A 23,781-nucleotide genomic window follows, 5' to 3' on the forward strand; every position below is an offset into this window, starting at 1 on the left:
TTGAGCTCTCCACGTCCCCGAGACCCACGCTGGCAGGGCAGCACAGCCGGTGGCCCAGGCTGGCACCGAGGGGAGGTGTGGGAAGGGATGAAGCCAGGCGGGCAGGACTGCGCCTGGGGCGCTGCTCAAGCCCTGCTGTTTCTCTGTGTGCCAGGACAATGTCTGTGGCAGTTACCAGAGGGACGATGTTCTGCGGAGTCACTGGCCACCCGCTGAGACACGAATACACAGGTATTGGCCTGGAAGGGTGCCGCGGGGCTGGCGGCACGGGCCACACCGATGCATGCTCTCTCTCTCTAACGCGTGCTCTCTCTCTGGCAGTCCTTGGCCAGAAGGTGAACTTGGCTGCCCGGATGATGGTGCACTACCCTGGGCTGGTGTCCTGTGATGCAGTGACCTACGCCGCCTCCCGGCTGCCCGCTTCCTACTTCAAGGAGCTGCCGGAGAGAGAGATGAAAGGCCTCAGGCAGCCTGGCCCTGTCTATCAATACGTGGGGGTCACCGAGGAGAGGTGAGTGTCCTCTGAGACGGTCGGAAGCCCTGGTGTGGCAGGCTTTTTGCCCCTCTCCCCTGCTGTCTCCAGCTGCTGAGAGAGCGGGAGTCTTCTCCTGTTTCTCTGGGTTTGGCCTCTGGGGATGGACTCTTGATATGTTCTCCTGTCCCACCGTGGCCGCTGGGCTTCTTTACGCTTGAAGCTGTCGTAGCATGTCAGCTTGAACTTTGGCTGGGAAAGAGTGCAGGGGATAACAGCCTGCTCCAGAGAAAAGCCGGTACCCGAGGAGCACCTCCTTCCCTACCACGCCAGGCTGCTTCTCTAGGTCCCCTGGCTTCTCACCGTCTCATTGACTTGTGTTGTCTTTTCCCCTGCTTCTAGCATCTTTGGCGTGGGTCTTACCAGGAAGAGGTCGGAGTACGTCCCCTTGCTGGGTAGGTGGAGAACGCCTTGCTCTTCTGAAGCCCAGGTTCTTCCCCTTGGTAACTTTTAGTGCCTTGCTGGGAAGGGAGAGGCTTTTACCAGGGATGGTGTTGCCTGCAGCAGCCCTAAGAAAGCGCCGCCTGTCTTGGTCTCTGCTTGCTTGATATCTTTGGGTGGAAAACGAGGTGGGGCGCCTGCTGCTCCCTGCTGTCTTCCAGACCTGGTAGGAAGGTTGCTTTCAACTGTGGAGCTGCTCACAGCCTGGGGGCTAAACTGATCCCTGTCTTTGGGGTCAGGAAAGAGATTTCCTTCTGCCAAATCGATGGAGAGTTTTGACGGTGGGTTCTCCTCCTTGTACTCCTCAGAGCTGCTTTCTTGGCAGCATCTGGGCGAAGACATGGCAATGTCAGGAGGCAGGGGATGCCTGTATTCACTCGGGGTCTTGCCGAATGTTTTGGGCCCTGTTGTGGGTTAACCCCGCTTGGCAGCTCAGCCCCACAGAGCCACTCGCTCCCCACAGTGGGATGGGTTAGAGAATCGGAAGGGTTAAAGTGAGAGCACTGGTGCGCTGAGACACAGACAGCTTAATAGGGAAAGCAAAAGCTGCACACACGCCCAAAGCAAAATCAGGCATTCATTCACTGCTTCCCATGGGCGGGCAGGCGTCTTGCCATTTCGAGGAAAGCAAGGTTTCATCACGTGTGACGGTGACTTGGGAAGACAAATGCCATCACTCCGAACGTCCCCCCTTCCTCCTTTCCGCCGGATTTTCTTGCTGAGCACGGCGTTGTATGGTCTGGAATAGGCCTTTGGGCAGTTGGGGTCAGCTGTGGTGGCTGTGGCGGCTGTGCCGCCTCCCAGCTTCTTGTGCACCCCCAGACTGTTTGCCAGCGGGGCAGCGCGAGCAATGGAAAAGGCCTCGACGCTGCGCAGGCGCTCTTCAGCCATAACTAAAACCTGGTTGTGTTATCAACAGCGATGTTTGGTCACAAATACAAAACATAGACCTGTACAGGCTATTGCTGAATAAAATTAACTGTAGCCCGGACCAAACCAGAACGGGACTGACGACGCTGCCTTAGCTACTGGGAGGTGCTGTGCAGCTCACGGCACAGCGAGGAGATGCTTTGAGTCTGTTTGGGATGCAGCTGCCTGAACCGGCTGCAGTCATCCCTTACAGTCTCGTGCTGGATCGCTGCGGGGAGTCGCATGGGGCCGGCAGAATCTCCGTGCCTGTGGGATAGGGGAGAGGGCGAGGGGGCTGCGCTGCGGGGCAGGCAAGCAGGTGGCCCCGTGACTGCTCTGAGGAAGGCAGAGGTGCCCAAGCGTGGACGAGCAGGTGGGAAGGAGGCCTGGGTGCCGGCAGGCTGGCCGATGTGGTAGCGGGGAGGGAAGCTGCGGTGGAGGGTGCCCGCAAAAGGGACGGCTCTTTGCTTTTCAGCACGCCCCCAGCAGCTCGTTCTCTGGTTTGTCTTCGCAGGTCGGAAGCAGGAGACTGACCTCTTTGTCAGCTGCTTGAACGCCTATAGGGATTCAGGCCAAAGGAACATCCTGGCGGTTGAGGGCACGATGGGCTGTGGAAAGAGCCACTTACTTGCTGAACTGGCCTCTCTAGGCCAGGATGCTGGCCACAGGTACAGGTTTTCCACCTGTAGCTTTGGGACGCTGCCCCTGCCCATCCCCTGACAGCCGTGGAACGCTCCAGCCCCTCTGCCAGGGTACCTGGCCCTTGGACTGCAGCCTCCCGACAGAGCCTCCTGGAGACACTGCCTGGGAGCACCTGCGTGCTCCGCTCCCGCCTCTGCCTCTTTGGGGAGTTGGAGGTGGCTTCTGGAGCCACGGCCTTTCCTCCTTCACCCCTGGGTCAGGCGCAGATAGAAGGAAAGAGCCCAAGCTCAGTGCTTTTCATCCCACTCCAGACCCCAGAGACAGCAGGGCTGCCTGTCTCAGAAGCCCTGCTCGCCCTCGGCGTGTTTCCCAGGAGGAGCACGGGGGCCTGTGCTCTGGCAGGCAGACCGATAAGGTCTGGAGCCCAAAGGCAAACCCACCACTTGCTCCATTCTTGCCTCTCAGCCCCGTGAGTTCCTCTGCAGGGGGCACGTAGGGAGACCTAGGCCGGCGCTGCAGAGACACAGGCTCTGGACCCGGCTCTCCCGCTGGCTTGGCAGCAACTGCCCCTCTGTGCCCTTTCTCGTACGAGGAGGGAAAAGCTTGGCCTTCTGTGGGAAGCGCTTGGAGATGGGGGGCTGAAGAGCTCCCCCCAAAGGGCACCTCCGCCCCTCTTGTCTTAGAAGGCTGGGGCTGTGGGGAATCTCAGTGCCTTTTGCTTTTGCACCGCAGGGTGGTTGCCCTGGAACTGCTGGAGATCGACACGAGGCAGCCCTTCTCTGCCATCCGCATGCTGATGGCCAGGGCCCTGGGCCTCCAGGACTGTGAATCGCGCGGCGACAGGCAGCGCGTGCTGAAGACAAAGCTGCAAGGGACAATCGAAGAGAGCAGCTACTGCCTCCTCAATGACATTTTCGGTGTCAAGGTGAGAGCCAGAGGCCCCTGTGGACGTTAAGAAGGCCTCTCCTGAGCTTGTCTGGGTCTGACCTTGAGTGGGCACGCTGCTGGGAGTGCCTTAGCTCCGGGGTGGGCATTGCGGGGGTCACAGTGTGCATTTGCCATGCCTGGGCCCAGGGGGCTCCCTGTCTGTGGGGCTGGTGTCCTGCGCCGCATCCGCAGTGCCCGGTGCCTTGTTCGGCACCCTGGAAGTGGCACTGGAGAGAGGCTGTTCCTGACCTCGTGCCGAGGTCACCGCTGTGCGAGGGGTCTGCCCCAGCCAGCCCACGATTCCCACAGCCAGAGAACCGGCTCAGCCCAAGCCCCAGCTCTGCAGAGACCCTCAGCAGAGGGCCTTTGCTTTAGGCTCTGGGTGGAGTCCCCGCTGCGGCTCCCTGCCCCTGTGCTGGGCAGAGGTGAGGTGCTGAGGCTGTCAGAGACGGTGGGCTCTGCGGTCTTGCGTGCTGGGTAGGTGTGCCGAGCCCCGGAGCCGTGTTTCTCCCTGACTCTGCTTTTCTGGCCAGTTCCCCATTTCGGACAATGTTCGCGAGATGGATGAAACTCAAAGAAGACTGGAATTGCACTCGACTCGGGTGAAAGTGCTGGAGAAGGTGAGCATTTCTCCTTCCTTCCCCCTGGGTCAGAGAAGGAAAAACCCTGCCGTCTGCGGGCTCTGTACCACTGAGGTGTGAGCAGGCGGGATGACTGCGCACCTGGGTCATGGCCCGTCAGAGCCCGAGAAAGCCCTCGCCCCCCCACTTCCCCCCGCAGCCCCACAAACACACCCGAGGACTTTCCTCCCGTAAAGTGTGCCCTGGAGGAGGAACAATGTCTTCTGGGTTCCCTTGCCCGAGCTCCCTCCTTCTGCAGGGCAAGTGATGTTAGGTATGACCCTCCAGTCTCAAAGAGTCAGTAAGCTTCCGAGCGGGAAAGTGGCTGGGGAGAGACTTCAGAGCATCCTCTCAAGAGACGGAGGCTAAATCTCGTCCCCTGCAAGACAGCTGAGAATCCACTGGATTCCCCTCAGAGCAACCTGCTTTTTTTCAGACCCTTACAGGAGATTTTGGCATATTTGTCATCGACAATGCCCATTTCATCGACCCTGACTCCTGGTTCATCATGTCACCCGTGCTCCAGAAGGTCTCCCTCTTCATGGTCATGAGCTTAGCCCCAGGCTACGAGATAACCGAGAGCTTTCGCAAAGCCGCAGCAGACAACGCCACGTCCCAGAAAATCACTTATCTTCATCTGGACAAGCTGAAAGCTTCAGTTGTGATGCAGAAAGTCTGCAAGGACCTCGGAGTGGTCAGCATCCCCAGGGATCTGGTGAGGTAAGTTGGAGGCAGGGGAGCTCTTCCTGAGGGCCTGAACCTCTGCTGACCGTGGTAGGGAATCAGGCCCCCAGGCAAGGGAGCGCAGGGCCGCTAGAAGCATCCCGGACTCTAGCGAGTGCCAGGCGTGGGCGGCTTGTTATGCCTCACCCTGGTGGGTGTGCGCTGAGAGCGGGCAACTCCCGAGACACCCAGCCTGGGAGGTGTCAGCCTTGGCTGCTGCACAGGGAGGAAGGGAGGAAGAGTCCTGAGCCCAGCTGTGTCTGGGTGTGAACAGAAAAGGCCTTGGTCTGGGTGGCTGGGCTGTTGGGGAGATTCCCCGGGGCAGAGGTCCATCCTCTCCAGGCTCCTGAGGAGAAGAAAGGCAGGGCTCGCTGCTCTGCGCTTTGGGCATTGTCCGCAATTCTTTTCCCGTGGACTTCGGCAAAGGCTGGAGGGTTCAGGGGGCACAAAATCCCAAGGCAGTGGGAGGACGATCCCTTTCCAAAGTGAGGCGTAGCTGTGATGAAGATGCTGGCTACCCTGGTATGCCTGAGTGACTGGCCGCCCAGCTGAACTGTGTTTCACCTTACTTTCCTTGTGCTGGTCCCCGACGGGTCTGCTCCTGTGCAGGTTCCTGATCCGAACCAGCTCAGGGATCCCATATTACTGCGAGGAGCTGCTGCGCTGCCTTCGTGCCAACGACATGCTCCAGTTCTGCACCCGGAGGCAGTCTGGAAAAGCAAAGGACAACTGGGAGAGCCTGATCAGTAAGCACCTTGGCTGCGACTAGCGAGTTGCTGTGGCGTGTTCTCCACAGCAGAGTCTTGCCCCGTTGTTCCCCCATGGCTCTGGGCAGAGTCGGATCTTGGTCTGGCGGAGGTGTGGGCTCCTGTGCGCCTTGCTGTTGGGACAGGCAAAGCAGGGGCAGTGAGTTCTGGTGGCTCGGAGGGACCTACATTCTTGGGGCGGGGGTTGTGGGGCTAAAACACAGGGGAAATCCTTCCGAAGCACATGTGCTTGTGGTGTTTCTTAGGCATTCCAATGGGCATGCAGTTTAGCTTGGCCAAAGGCTAGCTCACTTGAGAACAAACCCCAGCTTGAGGTGAGGGACGAGCCCAGGAAACTTGAATGCCAAACCATAAATCCCCACAAGAGTGCCGGTAACGGAAGAAAACGGTGGTAATGCCATCCGAGAGAGCAATGCCAGCCAGAGTGCCGCGGCCTTGGGAAGAGCCAGGACTGAGGCCACGTCTTGCATTAGCACCAGCAGTTTCCCTGGCTGGGAACTGGTGGGAACTGTTTTGCTCTGCTTCATGACCACCACATTCAGGGCAGGCACTGGACCATGTCAGGGGCGACTTGTCCCATCCCAAGTGAATCGTGAAGCGCTCGCGAGCTGCGAGTCGCTTTGCGAACTGCCTTATCGGTGCTCTCTTGCTCCGCCCAGCATCTGCAGCCGAGGCTTCATCCCTCGCGGCAACCTGGAGCTCCGAGGCGCAGAATGACGGGAGGGTCTGCCTCCTCAGGCCAGGCGTGACCCTGGAGAACACCGCGCTGCCCATCCCCTTGAAAGGTAAGGAGCCGAGCGCCGCTCTGCCGGCTGTCGGCTGTGCTGGGGCTCCTTCCCGGGGCAGGGGCTGGAGGGAGGCCGGGCATCCGTGTGCTGCAGAGTCACCCTCTCAGCGTGGGGGCTCTGCTGGGAAGGCGGCTCCGGTCCCACCAGAAACAGGCCTGGGGCTGCAGGCAGCCGCTTTCCCCTCCTGTGAGCCTGCTGGCTGCTCTCCGTCAGCAGGTAGGAGAGAAAAGGTTATCCGTGCAACACTGAAATGGCTCCCTTTTCTCACCAAAACAAATACTTTGCTGGGAAAAGGCTTTGACTTGCCTCTGTCCCAACTTTGACGCAGCATCTGTATTGCTGTTCTCTTTTTAAGTTCCCCAGCTAATGCTGGTCTCAAGGCACTTAATCCAAACCAAATCCTTCTCTTTTTTCTTCTTTTTTTTCGTTTTGTTTTGGTTTTTTGTTTTCTGCGGATCGGCATGGAAATCCTCCTGTAGCCAGGGGAGCTGGATGGGGGAGCTTTCAATGAGTGTCCCTCCTCTCTGGCCATAGACATTTGTTATGAATTGTGAAGAGACATCATGCTAAAGTATTCCTGCTGTGAAGTGGCTTTGTCCAAAAAAAAAAAAAAAAAAAAAACCAAGAGAAAGGAATAGTATTGTCTGGCCAAGTTAAGGCAAGCGTTGTGGGGAGCTCTGTGTCCACCTGTGATGTGGGGAAAGTTCTCTGTGTGCGCTGTTGGGCAAAAGCCTACTCCAGATCTGGTAGGGCACATCATGGGATGCGCATACCTGCTGGGTCCTGCCCTCCCTGCCCTCGGTGGGGGAGCATTTGTTTGAGCATCTGGCTTTTCCCCAGGCCTCATGGCCTGCGATTCCATCAGGAGCGGAGCCAGTTTGAAGATGCCTACCCTGGGTTGCGATTGCCCAGTAGGTGCAGCCGCAAGGAGAGGAGGCCAAAGTCTACCCCATCTCATGGGTTGAAACTTTCCAGCCTCTCCAGCCTCAGCATGGGGAAGAGGCAAGAGAGACGTGTTGTTTCTTCTTGACAGAGATTGCGCTGACTCAGCTGGATCGGATGCAGCTGCTGACGCGGATGGTTGTGAAGTTTGCAGCCATCATCGGGCCGGTGTTTACCACCCAGCTCCTGTTGCACATCCTTCCCACTGGCCTCAGGACCCATATGAATTCCTCGTTGGACGAGCTGGTGAGCGACAACATCCTGAGGTGGCTGAAAAACACAGAGGTGCCAGAAGATGTGCAAGATCCTACCGAGGGGCCAGCCACCTCTTCGCAGGTGGAGAGCAGTAAGTGGTAGCGGGCAGGTGGACAAGGGAGCTCCCAGCTGTGTCCCGGCAGGGCTCCCCAGGGCATGGTGCGCTTCCCCTGCTGTGAGGGGTGGCTGGGGCTCAGGCAGGCACGGCTCTTTGCGATGGGTTGTTCAAAGACCTTACGGGTCAGTCTCAAAGCCCGCTAGCTTTGCGCTGGAGGGAGGTTCCCACCAAGTGCCATCCCGAGTGCTGCTCGTAGCACAGGCACGGGAGGGCGTGTGGAGCCCCTGACATCCTCTCCCAGCCACCTGATCAAAGATGCTCTCCAGGTTGCCCCGGGGCCCTTGACGGGCTTTTATTCAGCTTTGACTCCCCTGTGGCGCAGGAGGAAGCTCAGGAGGCTGGGGACTGCCTTGCCAAGAGCAGGGAGAAAGTGCTGGACGGGGCTTGCTTGGGCTGGTGGTGACATGCCCAGCTCCTGCCTGGAGCGCAGCTGAGCGCTGTGTCCGCGGGGCTGGGCTAGCGTCAGCAAGGCAAGCTGGGCCCTTTTGCCCCGTGCTGCAAGGCTCGGTATGCAGCAGTGCTGGTTGGCTGGCAAGGGTGCACGCCAAGGCATGACTCTCGTGCCCCGGCTGCGACGGCCCTGAGCTGGGGCTGATGCCGAGGCCCTTTGCCTTGCAGGTGTGCAGAGGCCCTCTCCCAGCACGAGGACCGAGGAGCAGCAGCCTGGCGTCTTGGCCTTCTGCGTCCCGCTGCTGCAGAAGGCTGCGTACGAGCTGTGGCCCGAGAGGCAGCGAGTCGCCTTGCGAGGCAAGTGTGCCGCCTTCCTGGAGTAGCACGCGCACAAATGCAAGAGCTGCGGCCAAGGGGAGTTTGTCGCCTTCCACCACTTCGCCGTCACCAGCAGCCAGGACGGAGGCAGCTGTCGGGACCCTGCCGACGGAGGCGACTCATGCAGCTGGGAGGCCTTGGTGCTGGCTGGAGAAGAGCTGAAGCAGGACAGGACCCACGCCACTGGGGGTACGCTGTGCACCGTGCTCCACAGCCCGGGCCCTCCAGGAGCCCAGGGGTGTATGCTGGGGATCGGCTGGGAGGAGGTCTGCCGGGGATGAGCCCAGGAGCTGAGGACAACCACCGCAGACTTTGCTCAGCGTGTCGGCACCCTCGCAAGGGTCCTTGAAGCCCAGTGGGAGAGCGAGAGCAGCTCTTCCCCTGGGGCAGGCGAGGAGGTGTCTAACCCCCTGTTTTCTTTGCAGATGCCGCAGAGCAGCAGGCTTTCACGGAGGCGGAAACCGGGTGAGCAGACAAGGGTTTGATTCTCTGTAAAGGCAGGGGCCTCAGGGGTCTCCAGAGGAGACCAAGGAAGCGCTGGCATTTGCCTGCCGGTTGTGACTCTAGCTTAAGGAAGAGGCTTTCTGTGAGGTGGGAGCTGGGAAGAGATGGCCACGGAGGTGAGACAGTGCTGGAGGAAGCCCGTGGGCTCCTAGTGATGGTCACACTACGCTGGAGCAGGCCTTGCTTTCCAGTTCCTCGAGAGGAGCGCTACAAAATCTGCAGGCGAAAAGCCACCACAAGGGAGCCGGGTGGTTTGCCTGGGGGAGGTGACAGAAAGCCCAGCTTGTCTTCTTCTCCCTGGCTACAAAGCAGCTGTAGGAGTCATGCCTGCCCGTGGGCTCGCGCTCCCTTTTGAACAAAGGGCTTTTGATGGCCTCTCTGTGGGGCAAAAGACCAGTGTAGGTGATGCCTGTGCATTCTTTGCTCTCTTCTTCCCCTGGGGACAGGTCCTCTGACTAGTGTGGCGGAGCGGCTTCTGCCAGAGGGCGAACAGACAACTGAGCTGCCCGACGAGACCGACAGGCAGCACAACGGCACACACTGGTGTGAATGCCAAGCCATCGTGGAATCGGTGCTTGTGCCTTTGGCTCGCCACTACGTGGCAATGGGCGATGCCGACCGAGCCTTTTACTACCTTCTGGAGTGTGCTGCTGCCTACCTGCACGTCTCCAACAGCTACATGGTGAGTTGCCTCGCTCGCCAGTGCCCACCGTGCACGGAGTCCTCTCAGTCAGCTGGCTCTGGGCAGGACAACTTCACCGCTGCAATAGGGCATGCCTTGACGGGGCCTTGGAAGGGACATGCTGGGGTCAGAGCCTGACTTCTTCCTCCGGCTTGCCTCTTCTGTGGACGGAGACACAGGCCACCGTGCCCATAGCAGGAGGGGAATTAGCAGGGAGGGGATCTGAAGGAGCACTGGTGCCTGTGCTCTGAGCCGGCGTGACTGTGTTGGGGCGGGCATCAGCAGGGGGAGAAACGGGCCCTCTTAAGACAGATGCCAGAGGCAACAGGGGAGGACGAGGCCGGCCATGGGCTCTGCATCACGCTCGCCTGCTCTCTCTGTGCTTGCGCAAAGGCCCTCATGAAGCTGAACGAAGCGGAGGTCCTGAGGAAGATGAAAGCCACTGCGATAGCCTGCTTTGAAGAGGCCACCTTCTTCAGCCTCAAAGGGGAGGTAAAGAGATGGGGAGGTCTGGAGGGATGTCCTGGGGGATGCAGCTGGATGCTTTCCCCGGCTGCAGGGGCTATCCCTGGCATCACAAGCCACCGGCAGACTCCGGCAGTCTCTTGGCCGACTCGAGCAGATCAGGGTGTTTCCCTTTTCCTCTGCAGGTTTGCTGGTGTATGCAACGCCTTCAGCTGGCAGAGAAAATGATGAGGGAGGCTTTGAGCTTGCTCAGAAGGAACTTCCCCGAGACCTTCCTTGGCGCCTTTGTCAAGGCTCAGGTGGAAAAGTTGCCTTGTGTCGCTTACGTGAGAAGAGCAGCCTGCCTTCTGCAGAAGGGCCGGTAAGGAGCAGAACTGAGAACCCAGGGGAGGAAGAGCCATTTCCTACCTGGTCCCAGACCTGCCTGGGCTTGAGGCCACACGTGACCTGACGCACGGCCCTTACAGGACCGAGGGGTTAAGGAGCGATGTGCGGGTGGAATGGGGAACGACAGAGCCCCACACTCCCTCCCCCCTGCACGCTCCTTCCCCCCTGGGTAAAAAGCAGCTCACAGCCGGGGCTGTGCCTGCCGGCACGCGTCGACGGCGGCAGGGCCTTGGTGGTGGCTGGGGACAGAGAGCTGCAAACAGGGAGTAGAGGCTGACGAGGGGCAGGGGAAGGAGCAGTGGGTGGGGGTGAGGTGTGAGAGCGAGGAAGCTCAGAGGGCGATAACCCTTTTCTTGCCGGTTCCCAGCTTTGCTTGGGCCCCCGGGCGCTGTAGCGCCAACGCGCCCTCTCGAGCGGTCAGCTTCCCCTGGCGGCACTGCTTTGTTTGCCCCCTTCCTCTCCATCAGCTCCCTTTCCTCCCAGGAGGTGCGACTGGCTTGTCCGCCGCCCTGCTTTCCCCCAGCCCTGTCTGATTTAGCGCTGTACAGCGAGAGCCTCTGGGCCCAGCAGTTTCTCTCGTGCAGCAGGATGAAGAGGCTGGCCTGGCTGCTGCAGCAGAGCTGCTGCCTTTCCTTACTGGAGCGCCTCTTCAGCCTGGAGGGCACTTCCAGCGGACGGAGGTTCTCCCGCCTGGCAGCGCGCATGAAGGCCAACACGGACAGGGCGTTGGACTCCTGTTGGACAGCAGAACTCCCGCCACGCACAGACTTAGGACACAGACAGATGCCAGCACAGACGCAGACACAGGTACAATTGGGCACACAGGCACCGTACAGAGACCTTCACAGACGCCGGCACCAATACAGGCAGGGACACCCGTACTGATACCATCAGAGATACCACCGCCCATTCCGTTGCAGGTGCAGATGCCGTTGTAGAGGCCGTGGCAGACACAGATACTGCTGCAGACGCCCTTGCAGAAACCAGGTAGTCTTTCAGATGCAACTGCAGACGGAGATGCCATGGGAGAGACAGATGCCACACCAGATACCCTTTCGTGCGCCACTGCAGATGTAGACAAAACCGGAGTGCAGAGAGCATTGCAGATGCCCTTGCAGACAGAGGGAGCGTTGCTGATGCAGGTACCATTTCAGAGGAAGGCATCTTTGGGGATGCCGGTGCGGATGCAGATAAAATTGAAGATGGAAACGCAGATGGAGACCACGTTGCAGGTGCTGTTGCAGGTGCAGTTAGCGTGGCAGATGGTTTTCTTAAACAGGGACCATTCAGGACAACTTTACCGACTTCTTCTGTCACCAGAGCTGTATATTTGTTTTCCAAATAAAATGGTTCTTATGAAAACTCTGGAGTTCTGTTCTCCGCCATACAACTCTGCAATGACCAAGTCAAGTGGTATCGCCAGAGCGTTTCAATCTACTAGACTTCAGGAGACATTGATTAGCATTTGTAAAGCAACTTGACAGTGTTCTGGAGGGCTACAAAAGTAGAATTTGTAATGGCATGTTGCAGTTCCTTCTTTGTTGGATGGAGGAGTCAATATTAGTACAATTAGCCACTTCCCATGGCAAGCAGTTTTGAAAGAATCCAGCGTGTTTTGAAAGAATCGGGGAAGGAAGGCACTTCCTTGTGTTTCAAGCCTCTTCTGTCAAGGTACATTGGTACTGAAGTTCAAAAATAAGCACACATATTATGTGAGTTATCTCTGAAATAAGTCCGTTCACTGACAGAGAGCCGCCACAGTTTCTATTGTAATTTCACCAAAGACACCAAAGAGTAAGACATTTGTCAATGTCAGGCAGAGTTTGCCTTTGGTGAAGCCGTGTTGGCTGTCACCAATCACCTCCCTATTTCCCATGTGCCTCAGTAGCGTTTCCAGGAGGATCTGCTCCATGACCTTGCCAGGCACAGAGGTGAGACTGACCGGCCTGTAGTTCCCTGGGTCTTCCTTTTTTCCCTTTTTGAAAATGGGCGTTCTGTTTCCCCTTTTCCAATCAGCAGGAACTTCACCAGGCTGCCACGACTTCTCAAATATAATGGAAAGAGGCTTGCCGACTTCATCTGACAGCTCCCTCAGGACCCGTGGATGGATTTCATCTGGTCCCGTGGACTTATGCACCTTCAGGTTCCTCAGATGGTCCTGAACCTGATCTTCTCCTACAGTGGGCACTTCTTCATTCTCATAGACCCTGCTTTTGCATCCTGCAACTTGGGTGGTGTGGGTGGAGCCCTTGCTGGTGAAGGCCGAGGCGAGAAAGTCATTCAGCATCTCAGCCTTCTCCGTGTCCTGGGTGACCAGGTCTCCTGTGTGCTTCCTGAGAGGGCCCACACCTTCCCTAGTCTTGCCTGTACCCGTGACGTACTCATAGGAGTTTTTCTTGTTATCCTTGATGCCCCTAGCCAGATTTAACCAGGCTGGGAAGTTTTCAAGTGACGTCCCTGACCCCGGCCCCGGGGAGGCAGCATACCTCCCTGTCAAGAGGGTCTGCGCGGCATATTGGGCCTACTACTATAACCCGCCTCTTCTCCCTTGCAGAGGCAGTTTTTAAACTGGGGGTAGGCCTTGCTGGTCCCGGCATCTCTTCTGGTGTAGCCAAACCATCTTCCATGCCATCCATGGGCTGGCCTCCCTCCTCAAGAGCCTCATACCTGTTGTGCAGAGGCACCTGGTTGGGGGATGTGGGCAAGGAGGGAGTTCGCTTCCCTCCCCTCGTAGGGACTAGCCTCCATTCACTGGCCTCCTTTTGGCCACTGCCTTCAGTGGCAGGGCGAAGGGACCAGATCTCCTTCAGCTCGGGGTTTTTTTGGGGGCTCTTCTGGTTTTTGACTCAGGGAGGTCAGAGTCTGCTTCCACCAATCCATTCCTTTCTCGCTCTCCCTGATGCTCCGCAGCCCTTCTGTTTCCTCTTTCAGCTCTGCTGCCAGGCTGAGCAGATCATCCCCCTGGTGGCACCTCACGCAGCTGTCACCTCTTCTACCACCCACCAGCCCTGGGAGATTAAGGCACTCTCTGCAGCCGGCGACCTGGGGGGCTGCGTGCTTCCAGGGGAGCTCAGTTGGTACGGCCACGTCTGCTCTGGCAGGTGCAGCAGATGCGGGAAGCTGCGTCCTTCAGTTGGAGACCATGGCTGACCTTCCCCCCCGAGCGTCCTGCGCCCTTCCACGCGAACTGACGCGCCATGCCCTGCCTGCCCGCCCTGTTCACCGCACTCCCTTGGGCCGCCTTTGAAGGGGCTGGGGGCTGGCCGCTGCTGCTGCAGGCTCACTTGCCTCAGCCAGTGACCGTTGGTGGCGGTTACGCCTCCTTTAAACCTGCCGCGGCTGCTGCAGGCTCCGCCCCGGCCTCGTCAGACGCTCTCGCATCAGCTGTCAGCTGCGGGCTCCCTGCGGGTCCCTGCCACTGCCCGGTCTTCTCCCGGCCTCAGAAAAACTCGGAAAAAGCCCCTTTTCGCCACCGTTGCCCGGCTCTGCTGCCGACGTGCCAGCACCGGAGCTGTTTGCCTCGGCGAGTGACCTGTGCTTGTAGGTTTGCTGGCTTAAACCCTGTTTTTCATTTTACTGAGCCTCCACTGCACCAAGTGAAATTAAATTTCCAGTATTTCAAGTACTCTTGAGCGTCTCCCTGTGAAGCTGTGAAAGTTACTGCATTGCTCAAAGCAATGATGAGAAGCTCTCTGTGGTTCCAATTTGTAGCTACCACATGCTTGGTGACTTGACATTTCAAAAAATGGGTCTCAGCTGACCCATCCCCACCTGTTTGGCTTCTGAAGGAAAAACACTCATTTTTTAAAAACGCGACATGACGAGGAGAGTATCTTCTCCGTTGTTTTTGGTCCTAGATACAAACATTGGGCTTTTTGTCCTCGAGGTGAGACTGACCCGGAACATCCCACACAGAATCTCAAATACAAGGTTGCCGACTTCACGCCAAAGGCAATTAGCAAGAAAGAAATACAGTCTCCTCTGTTGACATTCAGGGACAGGTAGAGGAGAGTACTTCATTACTTACCAATGAAGTAATGAAGAAAAAAAACCCAAGGAACACAACACGCGTATTTATGCATGTATCATCACATACTCATCCTTCAGCCCTCGGGTCTGGGCTTTCTGATTCTCGGCACAGTGCTGGATGGTTTGTTTGCCGCACACTACGTTCTCCTCCTCCACAGGAATTCGTAGTTAGTACCAACCGTTTCATTACAGAACCAGAGCACAACACAGAGGGCAGTCAATAAGTAGCGGGTTTTGGTTTGTTACTTAGGATCATAGGTAAGGCATTCTTACCCATGGTAAGAATATAATAAGGTATAAAGAAGAGAACGGTATAACTTCCAAGAGAAATTATGATCTACCAAGGTATAGATATATATACATAGAAAAGTATATATATATCTCAATTAATGTGGAAACATTCTTTGTTTTTATGGGACTGTTGAATTGGGTCTCTAAAGAGTCTCTTCTATCCCTACGGGACAGGAGAACAGCATGAAAGGAATAGGTTAGGGAAAACTGTTTGGGTTTTTCCTGCCTCAGGCAAGGGCAAACCCATTCGTGGGACTGTTTTTGCTCAAGGACCTGGAGGTACTTGGTGGGTGATGCTGGAGAATGGGGAAGCTCAATGTGTACCCCAAGGAAATTCGACCCTGGGTGAGAAGACTTAATTCCGAGCTGTATGATATTAACCGTTATATGATGCTAACAGTGTTCTAGAAGTGTTCTTCAGGATAACACAGTAGTGATGAAACCTGAATGTTGTGGTTTGGCCTCAGACGGCAACAAAGAACCATGTGCCGCTCGCTCGGGCCTTCCCAATACAGGACTCTTGGGTTGAGACAAAGGCAGTTTAACAGAACGGCAAAGGGAACAAGCAAACAACAACAATCACACGGACAGAGGAATATACAAACACGATCACGGAACCGCCGCTCCCCGCCGCTACCCGACCGGACCCGGGACGCCCCAGCCTGCTCCGAACGGTGACTTCCTGCCCCCTCCCCGGGCAGCTCAGGGTGGGCATGGCTCACATGGCATGGAATACCAGGAAAAATTAACCCTATCCCCGCCGGAACTAGGACATTATCCACCCCTTATTCCATACCATCTATGCCATGCCCGGATCTTACAGGTTCCAATGAATTGCCACCACTTTCCCCTGTCATATATATATATACACACATATATATTCATGCGGATATAATGCCCTTAGTTTATGGGCCATCCCTCCAAAGCGTCCGTTGAGTTCTTTTAATCCATGGCTTTGGGCTCCACCTGTTAGAACAGTCTCTCAGGGCAGGTGAGATGCTGGGTGGTGCTGGTCTGTTGCATGCTGTATTTTCGGAGGTTGTGACTGGTGCACCCGGTGTGGCTCATGCACACAATCCGTGGGCTGAAGACGTAGATCTTGAGGAAGTTGCTGGGCGCCAGCTGCTGAGGTCAGTTCTTATCCCATCACCCCTGTGCCTTACTCGTAGTACAACTGATAGCAATTATAGTAATGAGCACATACAGTGAGAGTGTTACTTAGCAATTAACAGCACACAATTTGATTCATTGGCTATTCTCACCCAAAATCAGATCCCCATGAGGTATACGTCGGACTTCCCCATGCTGCCACATCACGCACCAAGTGCACCCAGGTCCTTGGGCAAAAGCAATCCCACGGATGGGTTTGCCTTTGCCCGAGGCAGGACTAACCCAGACTGTCTTCCCTAGCGTATTCTTCATGTGCACTACGGGGACTTCATCCCCTTCTACGGTACGTGGAAGTTTTGATTGGGCAGGGCCAGCCCCATTGGTAGATCCCCTGGTGTTAACTAGCCAGGTAGCTTTTGCTAGATGTGTATCCCAATGTTTTAAAGTCCCACCACCCATTGCTCTCGGTGTAGTTTTTAACGATCCATTGTATCGTTCTAGCTTCCCGGCGGCTGGTGCGTGACAGGGGATGTGATATACCCACTCAATGCCATGCTCTTTGGCCCAGGTGTCTATGAGGCTGTTTCGGAAATGAGTCCCGTTGTCCGACTCGATTCTCTCTGGGGTACCATGTCACCACAGGACTTGCTTTTCAAGGCCCAGGATAGTGTTCCGGGCAGTGGCATGGGGCACAGGGTATGTTTCCAGCCATCCAGTGGTTGCTTCCACCATTGTGAGCACATGGCACTTGCCTTGACGGGTTTGTGGCAGTGTGATATAATCAATCTGCCAGGCCTCCCCATATTTATATTTCAGCCATCGTCCTCTATACCAAAAAGGCTTCAAACGCTCCACTTGCTTGATTGCAGCGCATGTCTCACATTCACGGATGACCTGTGCAATAGTGTCCATGGTCAAGTCCACCCCTTGGTCACGATCCCATCTGTATGTCGCGTCTCTTCCTTGATGGCCTGAGGAGTCATGGGCCCATCGAGCTGTGAATAGTTCACCCTTATGTTGCCAGTCCAGATCCACCTGAGACACTTCAATCCTAGCAGCCCGATCCACCTGCTGGTTGTTCTGATGTTCCTCCGTGGCCCGATTCTTCGGTACGTGGGCATCTACATGGCGTACTTTCACAACCAGATTCTCTATCCGGGCAGAAATATCTTGCCATAGGTCAGCAGCCCAGATGGGTTTGCCTCTGTGCCGCCAGTTGCCTTCCACTGCTGTAACCACCCCCACAGAGCATTTGCCACCATCCATGAGTCAGTGTAGAGATAAAGTACTGGCCATTTTTCTCGCTCGGCAATGTCCAAAGCCAGCTGAATGGCTTTCACCTCTGCAAACTGGCTCGATTCACCCTCTCCTTCACTGGCTTCTGCAACTTTTCGTGTAAGACTCCACACAGCAGCCTTCCACTTTCGATGCTTTCCCACAATCCGGCAGGACCCGTCAGTGAACAGGGCATATTTCTTCTCATTTTCTGGCAGTTTATTATATGGTGGGGACTCTTCTGCACGCGTCACCTCCTCCTCTGGTGACATTCCGAAATCCTTGCCTTCTGGCCAGTCCATGGTCACTTCCAGAATTCCTGGGCGACTGGGGTTTCCCATTCGAGTTCGCTGTGTGACCAGTGCAGTCCACTTACTCCATGTAGCATCAGTTGCATGATGTGTGGTGGGGACCCTTTCTTTGAACACCCAGCGCAGCACCGGCAGTCGAGGTGCTGGGAGGAGCTGCGCTTCTGTGCCAACCACTTCCGAAGCAGCTCGAACCCCTTCATATGCTGCCAATATCTCTTTTTCTGTTGGAGTGTAGCAGGCTTTGGATCCTCTGTATCCCCAACTCCAAAACCCCAGGGGCTGACCTCGGGTCTCCCCTGGTGCTTTCTGCCAGAGGCTCCAGGTAGGGCCGTTCTCCCCGGCTGCGGTGTAGAGCACATTTTTAACATCTTGTCCTGCCCGGACTGGCCCCAGGGCCACTGCATGGACTATTTCCTGTTTGATTTGTTCAAAAGCTTGTCATTGCTCAGGACCCCATTTAAAGTCATTCTTCTTCCGCGTTACTTGATACAGAGGGCTCACAATTAGACTGTAATCTGGGATATGCATTCTCCAAAAACCCACAATGCCTAAGAAAGCTTGTGTTTCCTTTTTACTAGTTGGTGGAGACATAGCTGCTATTTTGTTGATCACATCCATTGGGATCTGACGGCGTCCATCTTGCCATTTTATTCCTAAAAACTGGATCTCCTGCGCAGGTCCCTTGACCTTACTTCGTGTTATGGCAAAACCAGCTTTCAGGAGGATTCAGACTATTTTACCCCCTTTCTCAAAAACTTCTTCTGCTGTGTTTCCCCATACAATGATGTCATCAATGTACTGCAGATGTTCTGGAGCTTCACCCTGTTCCAGAGCAGTCTGGATCAGCCCATGGCAAATGGTGGGGCTGTGTTTCCACCCCTGGGGCAGTCGATTCCAGGTGTATTGGACGCCCCTCCAAGTGAAAGCAAACTGTGGCCTGCACTCTGCTGCCAAAGGGATTGAGAAGAATGCATTCACTATATCAGTCGTAGCATACCGCTTGGCTGCCTTGGACTCCAGTTTGTACTGGAGTTGTACCATGTCCGGCACGGCAGCACTCAGCGGTGGTGTGACTTCATTCAGACCACGATAGTCTACAGTTAGCCTCCACTCTCCATTAGATTTTCTCACCGGCCACATGGGACTGTTAAAGGGTGAGCGAGTCTTGCTGATCACTCCTTGAACCTCTAGTTGACGAATCAGCTTATGGATGGGAATCAGAGAGTCTCGGTTAATGCGATATTGCCGCCAATGCACCGTTGCGGTAGCAATCGGCACCTGTTGTTCTTTGACCCTCAACAACCCCACAACAGAAGAATCCTCCGAGAGACCAGGCAAGGTAGACAACTGTTTAACTTCCTCCGTCTCCAAGGCAGCTATGCCAAAGGCCCAACGGTACCCTTTTGGGTCCTTAAAATACCCTCTCCTGAGGTAATCTATACCAAGGATGCATGGAGCCTCTGGGCCAGGCACAATGGGATGTTTTTGCCACTCATTCCCAGTTAGGCTCACTTCCGCCTCCAGTACAGTCAACTCTTGGGATCCCCCTGTCACCCCAGAAATACAAATGGGTTCTGCCCCTCTATAGCTTGATGGTATTAAAGTACACTCTGCACCCGTGTCCACTAGAGCCTTATACTCCTGTGGGTCTGATGTGCCAGGCCATCGAATCCACACCGTCCAATAAACCCGGTTGTCCCTTTCCTCCACCTGGCCGGAGGCAGGGCCCCTCTAATACTGGTCATAGTATCCATTACTCACTTCTTGCATAAATGACTTGGAACTTCCTTCAAGAGGATCAGAAGCAACATCAGGCCTTCTGCTCTGTCTGGGGAACGTCCCACTGGAAACTGGGACCGCACTTTTCCTGGAGGGATCCCCTTTTGTGGTTGTCCTTCCTTGCAACTCCTCTACCCATGTCCGCAGGATCGAAGTAGGTTGTCCATCCCACTTCCTCATGTCCTCTCCGTGGTCACGCAGGTAGAACCACAGGGTGCCTCGTGGTGTGTACCCTCTGTACTCTCTCTCTTGAGTGGGGAAATGCCTGCTTCTAATAGCTGAGACACTGGCCTGTACAGGTGGGGAGTAGGAGATATTCTCTTCAAGTTGCTGGACCTTCCGCGACAGTTTCTCCACAGCTGAGACAAGGGGGGAAGAGAGACTTTCTTCATATTGCCGGAGCCGGCCAGCCACCTCATCCACCGTTGGTCGCTCTTCACCTTTCCATTCCATTACTGCCAGTGAGTTGGCATATGATGATGGTGCACTCCGTACAAACTTCTGCCACATGGGCCTTGTGCATTGCACCTCATCAGGGTCTGTGGGTAAGTCTGCATTGTCCAAGTCATAATAAATCATCTCCCGCACGGCTAATTCTCTCAGTTACTGGATACCTGTTTCCATGGTAGTCCACTTGCTTGGTTGACATACAACATCTTCAGTGAAGGAGTACCTCTCCCTCACACCTGACAGGAGTCGTTTCCAGAGGCTGAGGGCTTGGGTCTTTTTCCCAATTACCTTGTCAATGCTGCCTTCCCTAGACAGGGATCCCAGCTGCCTGGCCTCCCTACTCTCTAATTCCAGGCTACTGGCCCCGTTATCCCAGCACCGGAGCAGCCAGGTGAAAATGTGCTCACCTGAAAGTTGGCTAAAATTTTTTTGCATATCCTGCAGATCACTCAAGGATAGGGATCGAATAATTATCTCTGGTTCTGCCTCTTCCTCCTGCTCTCGTGATGACCCTGGTTCATCATCATCTCTTACTAAGCGAACTGATTTCTTCGTGTACTTCTTCTGTATGGGGGCAACTGATACTGGCACGGGTTCATTCCCTGGTTCAGTGGCAGTGGCTGCTACGGGGGTTGGAGTAGTCGAAGTGGCTGTCACAGGGGTTGCAGTAGCCGCAGTGTCTGCCGGTCTGGTTTCCATCTCTTCCCCCTGAGGGTGCTGCATAATCGGGGAGATAATCGGGGAAGGAAGGCACTGTTTCAAGCCTCTTCTCTCAAGGTACATTGGTACTGAAGTTTGAAAATAAGCACTGAGGCTGAGTAGATCATCCCCCTGGTGGCATCTCACACAGCTGTCACCTCTTCTACCACCCACCAGCCCCGAGAGGCGAAGGCACACTCTGCAGCCGGCTGACCTTGGTTGTTATAGCAATAAGTATAATCAAGAGTCTCTGTGCACACCATTCTGTGGCACAAACTGTCTTATCACTCTGAACGAACCGTTTCAGACACAACGTGTTGTTAATTTCAGAGAGTTAGAAGAGGCCTAGCTAACAAATAAGCTATGTGCTCACAATGGTGGAAGCAACCACTGGATGGCTGGAAACATACCCTGTGCCCCATGCCACTGCCCGGAACACTATCCTGGGCCTTGAAAAGCAAGTCCTGTGGTGACATGGTACCCCAGAGAGAATCGAGTCGGACAACGGGACTCATTTCCGAAACAGCCTCATAGACACCTGGGCCAAAGAGCATGGCATTGAGTGGGTATATCACATCCCCTGTCACGCACCAGCCGCCGGGAAGCTAGAACGATACAATGGATCGTTAAAAACTACACCGAGAGCAATGGGTGGTGGGACTTTAAAACATTGGGATACACATCTAGCAAAAGCTACCTGGCTAGTTAACACCAGGGGATCTACCAATGGGGCTGGCCCTGCCCAATCAAAACTTCCACGTACCGTAGAAGGGGATGAAGTCCCCGTAGTGCACATGAAGAATACGCTAGGGAAGACAGTCTGGGTTAGTCCTGCCTCGGGCAAAGGCAAACCCATCCGTGGGATTGCTTTTGCCCAAGGACCTGGGTGCACTTGGTGCGTGATGTGGCAGCATGGGGAAGTCCGACGTATACCTCATGGGGATCTGATTTTGGGTGAGAATAGCCAATGAATCAAATTGTGTGCTGTTAATTGCTAAGTAACACTCTCACTGTATGTGCTCATTACTATAATTGCTATCAGTTGTACTATGAGTAAGGCACAGGGGTGATGGGATAAGAACTGACCTCAGCAGCTGGCGCCCAGCAACTTCCTCAAGATCTACATCTTCAGCCCACGGATTGTGTGCATGAGCCACACCGGGTGCACCAGTCACAACCTCCGAAAATACAGCATGCAACAGACCAGCACCACCCAGCATCTCACCTGCCCTGAGAGACTGTTCTAACAGGTGGAGCCCAAAGCCATGGATTAAAAGAACTCAACGGACGCTTTGGAGGGATGGCCCATAAACTAAGGGCATTATATCCGCATGAATATATATGTGTGTATATATATATATGACAGGGGAAAGTGGTGGCAATTCATTGGAACCTGTAAGATCCGGGCATGGCATAGATGGTATGGAATAAGGGGTGGATAATGTCCTGGTTCCGGCGGGGATAGGGTTAATTTTTCCTGGTATTCCATGCCATGTGAGCCATGCCCACCCTGAGCTGCCCGGGGAGGGGTAGGAAGTCACCGTTCGGAGCAGGCTGGGGCATCCCGGGTCCGGTCGGGGAGCGGCGGGGAGCGGCGGTTCCGTGATCGTGTTTGTATATTCCTCTGTCCGTGTGATTGTTGTTGTTTGCTTGTTCCCTTTGCCGTTCTGTTAAACTGCCTTTGTCTCAACCCAAGAGTCCTGTATTGGGAAGGCCCGAGCGAGCGGCACATGGTTCTTTGTTGCCGTCTGAGGCCAAACCACAACATTCAGGTTTCATCACTACTGTGTTATCCTGAAGAACACTTCTAGAACACTGTTAGCATCATATAACGGTTAATATCATACAGCTCGGAATTAAGTCTTCTCACCCAGGGTCGAATTTCCTTGGGGTACACATTGAGCTTCCCCATTCTCCAGCATCACCCACCAAGTACCTCCAGGTCCTTGAGCAAAAACAGTCCCACGAATGGGTTTGCCCTTGCCTGAGGCAGGAAAAACCCAAACAGTTTTCCCTAACCTATTCCTTTCATGCTGTTCTCCTGTCCCGTAGGGATAGAAGAGACTCTTTAGAGACCCAATTCAACAGTCCCATAAAAACAAAGAATGTTTCCACATTAATTGAGATATATATATACTTTTCTATGTATATATATCTATACCTTGGTAGATCATAATTTCTCTTGGAAGTTATACCGTTCTCTTCTTTATACCTTATTATATTCTTACCATGGGTAAGAATGCCTTACCTATGATCCTAAGTAACAAACCAAAACCCGCTACTTATTGACTGCCCTCTGTGTTGTGCTCTGGTTCTGTAATGAAACGGTTGGTACTAACTACGAATTCCTGTGGAGGAGGAGAACGTAGTGTGCGGCAAACAAACCATCCAGCACTGTGCCGAGAATCAGAAAGCCCAAACCCGAGGGCTGAAGGATGAGTATGTGATGATACATGCATAAATACGCGTGTTGTGTTCCTTGGGTTTTTTTCCTTCATTACTTCATTGGTAAGTAATGAAGTACTCTCCTCTACCTGTCCCCGAATGTCAACAGAGGAGACTGTATTTCTTTCTTGCTAATTGCCTTTGGCGTGAAGTCGGCAACCTTGTATTTGAGATTCTGTGTGGGATGTTCCGGGTCAGTCTCACCTCGAGGACAAAAAGCCCAATGTTTGTATCTAGGACCAAAAACAACGGAGAAGATACTCTCCTCGTCATGTCGCGTTTTTAAAAAATGAGTGTTTTTCCTTCAGAAGCCAAACAGGTGGGGATGGGTCAGCTGAGACCCATTTTTTGAAATGTCAAGTCACCAAGCATGTGGTAGCTACAAATTGGAACCACAGAGAGCTTCTCATCATTGCTTTGAGCAATGCAGTAACTTTCACAGCTTCACAGGGAGACGCTCAAGAGTACTTGAAAGACTGGAAATTTAATTTCACTTGGTGCAGTGGAGGCTCAGTAAAATGAAAAACAGGGTTTAAGCCAGCAAATCTACAAGCACAGGTCACTCGCCGAGGCAAACAGCTCCGGTGCTGGCACGTCGGCAGCAGAGCCGGGCAACGGTGGCGAAAAGGGGCTTTTTCCGAGTTTTTCTGAGGCCGGGAGAAGACCGGGCAGTGGCAGGGACCCGCAGGGAGCCCGCAGCTGACAGCTGATGCGAGAGCGTCTGACGAGGCCGGGGCGGAGCCTGCAGCAGCCGCGGCAGGTTTAAAGGAGGCGTAACCGCCACCAACGGTCACTGGCTGAGGCAAGTGAGCCTGCAGCAGCAGCGGCCAGCCCCCAGCCCCTTCAAAGGCGGCCCAAGGGAGTGCGGTGAACAGGGCGGGCAGGCAGGGCATGGTGCGTCAGTTCGCGTGGAAGGGCGCAG

At 55.0% G+C, this 23,781-nt stretch overlaps 2 protein-coding genes across 2 annotated transcripts; both read left to right on the forward strand.

Moving 5' to 3' along the window:
* Window positions 1-172: 172 nt before the first annotated feature.
* Window positions 173-9,455, forward strand: LOC141751763 (adenylate cyclase type 10-like). Its single transcript, XM_074609128.1, has 11 exons — window positions 173-231; window positions 322-511; window positions 875-927; window positions 2,397-2,550; window positions 3,257-3,449; window positions 3,985-4,071; window positions 4,508-4,791; window positions 5,404-5,540; window positions 6,221-7,637; window positions 8,283-8,621; window positions 8,858-9,455. Exons 1-9 carry the CDS (start codon window positions 186-188, stop codon window positions 6,670-6,672), a joined length of 1,596 nt encoding a protein of 531 aa, XP_074465229.1. The 5' UTR covers window positions 173-185; the 3' UTR covers window positions 6,673-7,637; window positions 8,283-8,621; window positions 8,858-9,455.
* A 113-nt stretch (window positions 9,456-9,568) lies between these two features.
* Window positions 9,569-14,093, forward strand: LOC141751650 (adenylate cyclase type 10-like). Its single transcript, XM_074608786.1, has 3 exons — window positions 9,569-10,110; window positions 10,269-10,444; window positions 11,055-14,093. Exons 1-3 carry the CDS (start codon window positions 9,931-9,933, stop codon window positions 11,353-11,355), a joined length of 657 nt encoding a protein of 218 aa, XP_074464887.1. The 5' UTR covers window positions 9,569-9,930; the 3' UTR covers window positions 11,356-14,093.
* Window positions 14,094-23,781: the final 9,688 nt, after the last annotated feature.

Source organism: Larus michahellis, chromosome 15 (assembly GCF_964199755.1).
Source record: "Larus michahellis chromosome 15, bLarMic1.1, whole genome shotgun sequence".
NCBI lineage: Eukaryota > Metazoa > Chordata > Aves > Charadriiformes > Laridae > Larus > Larus michahellis.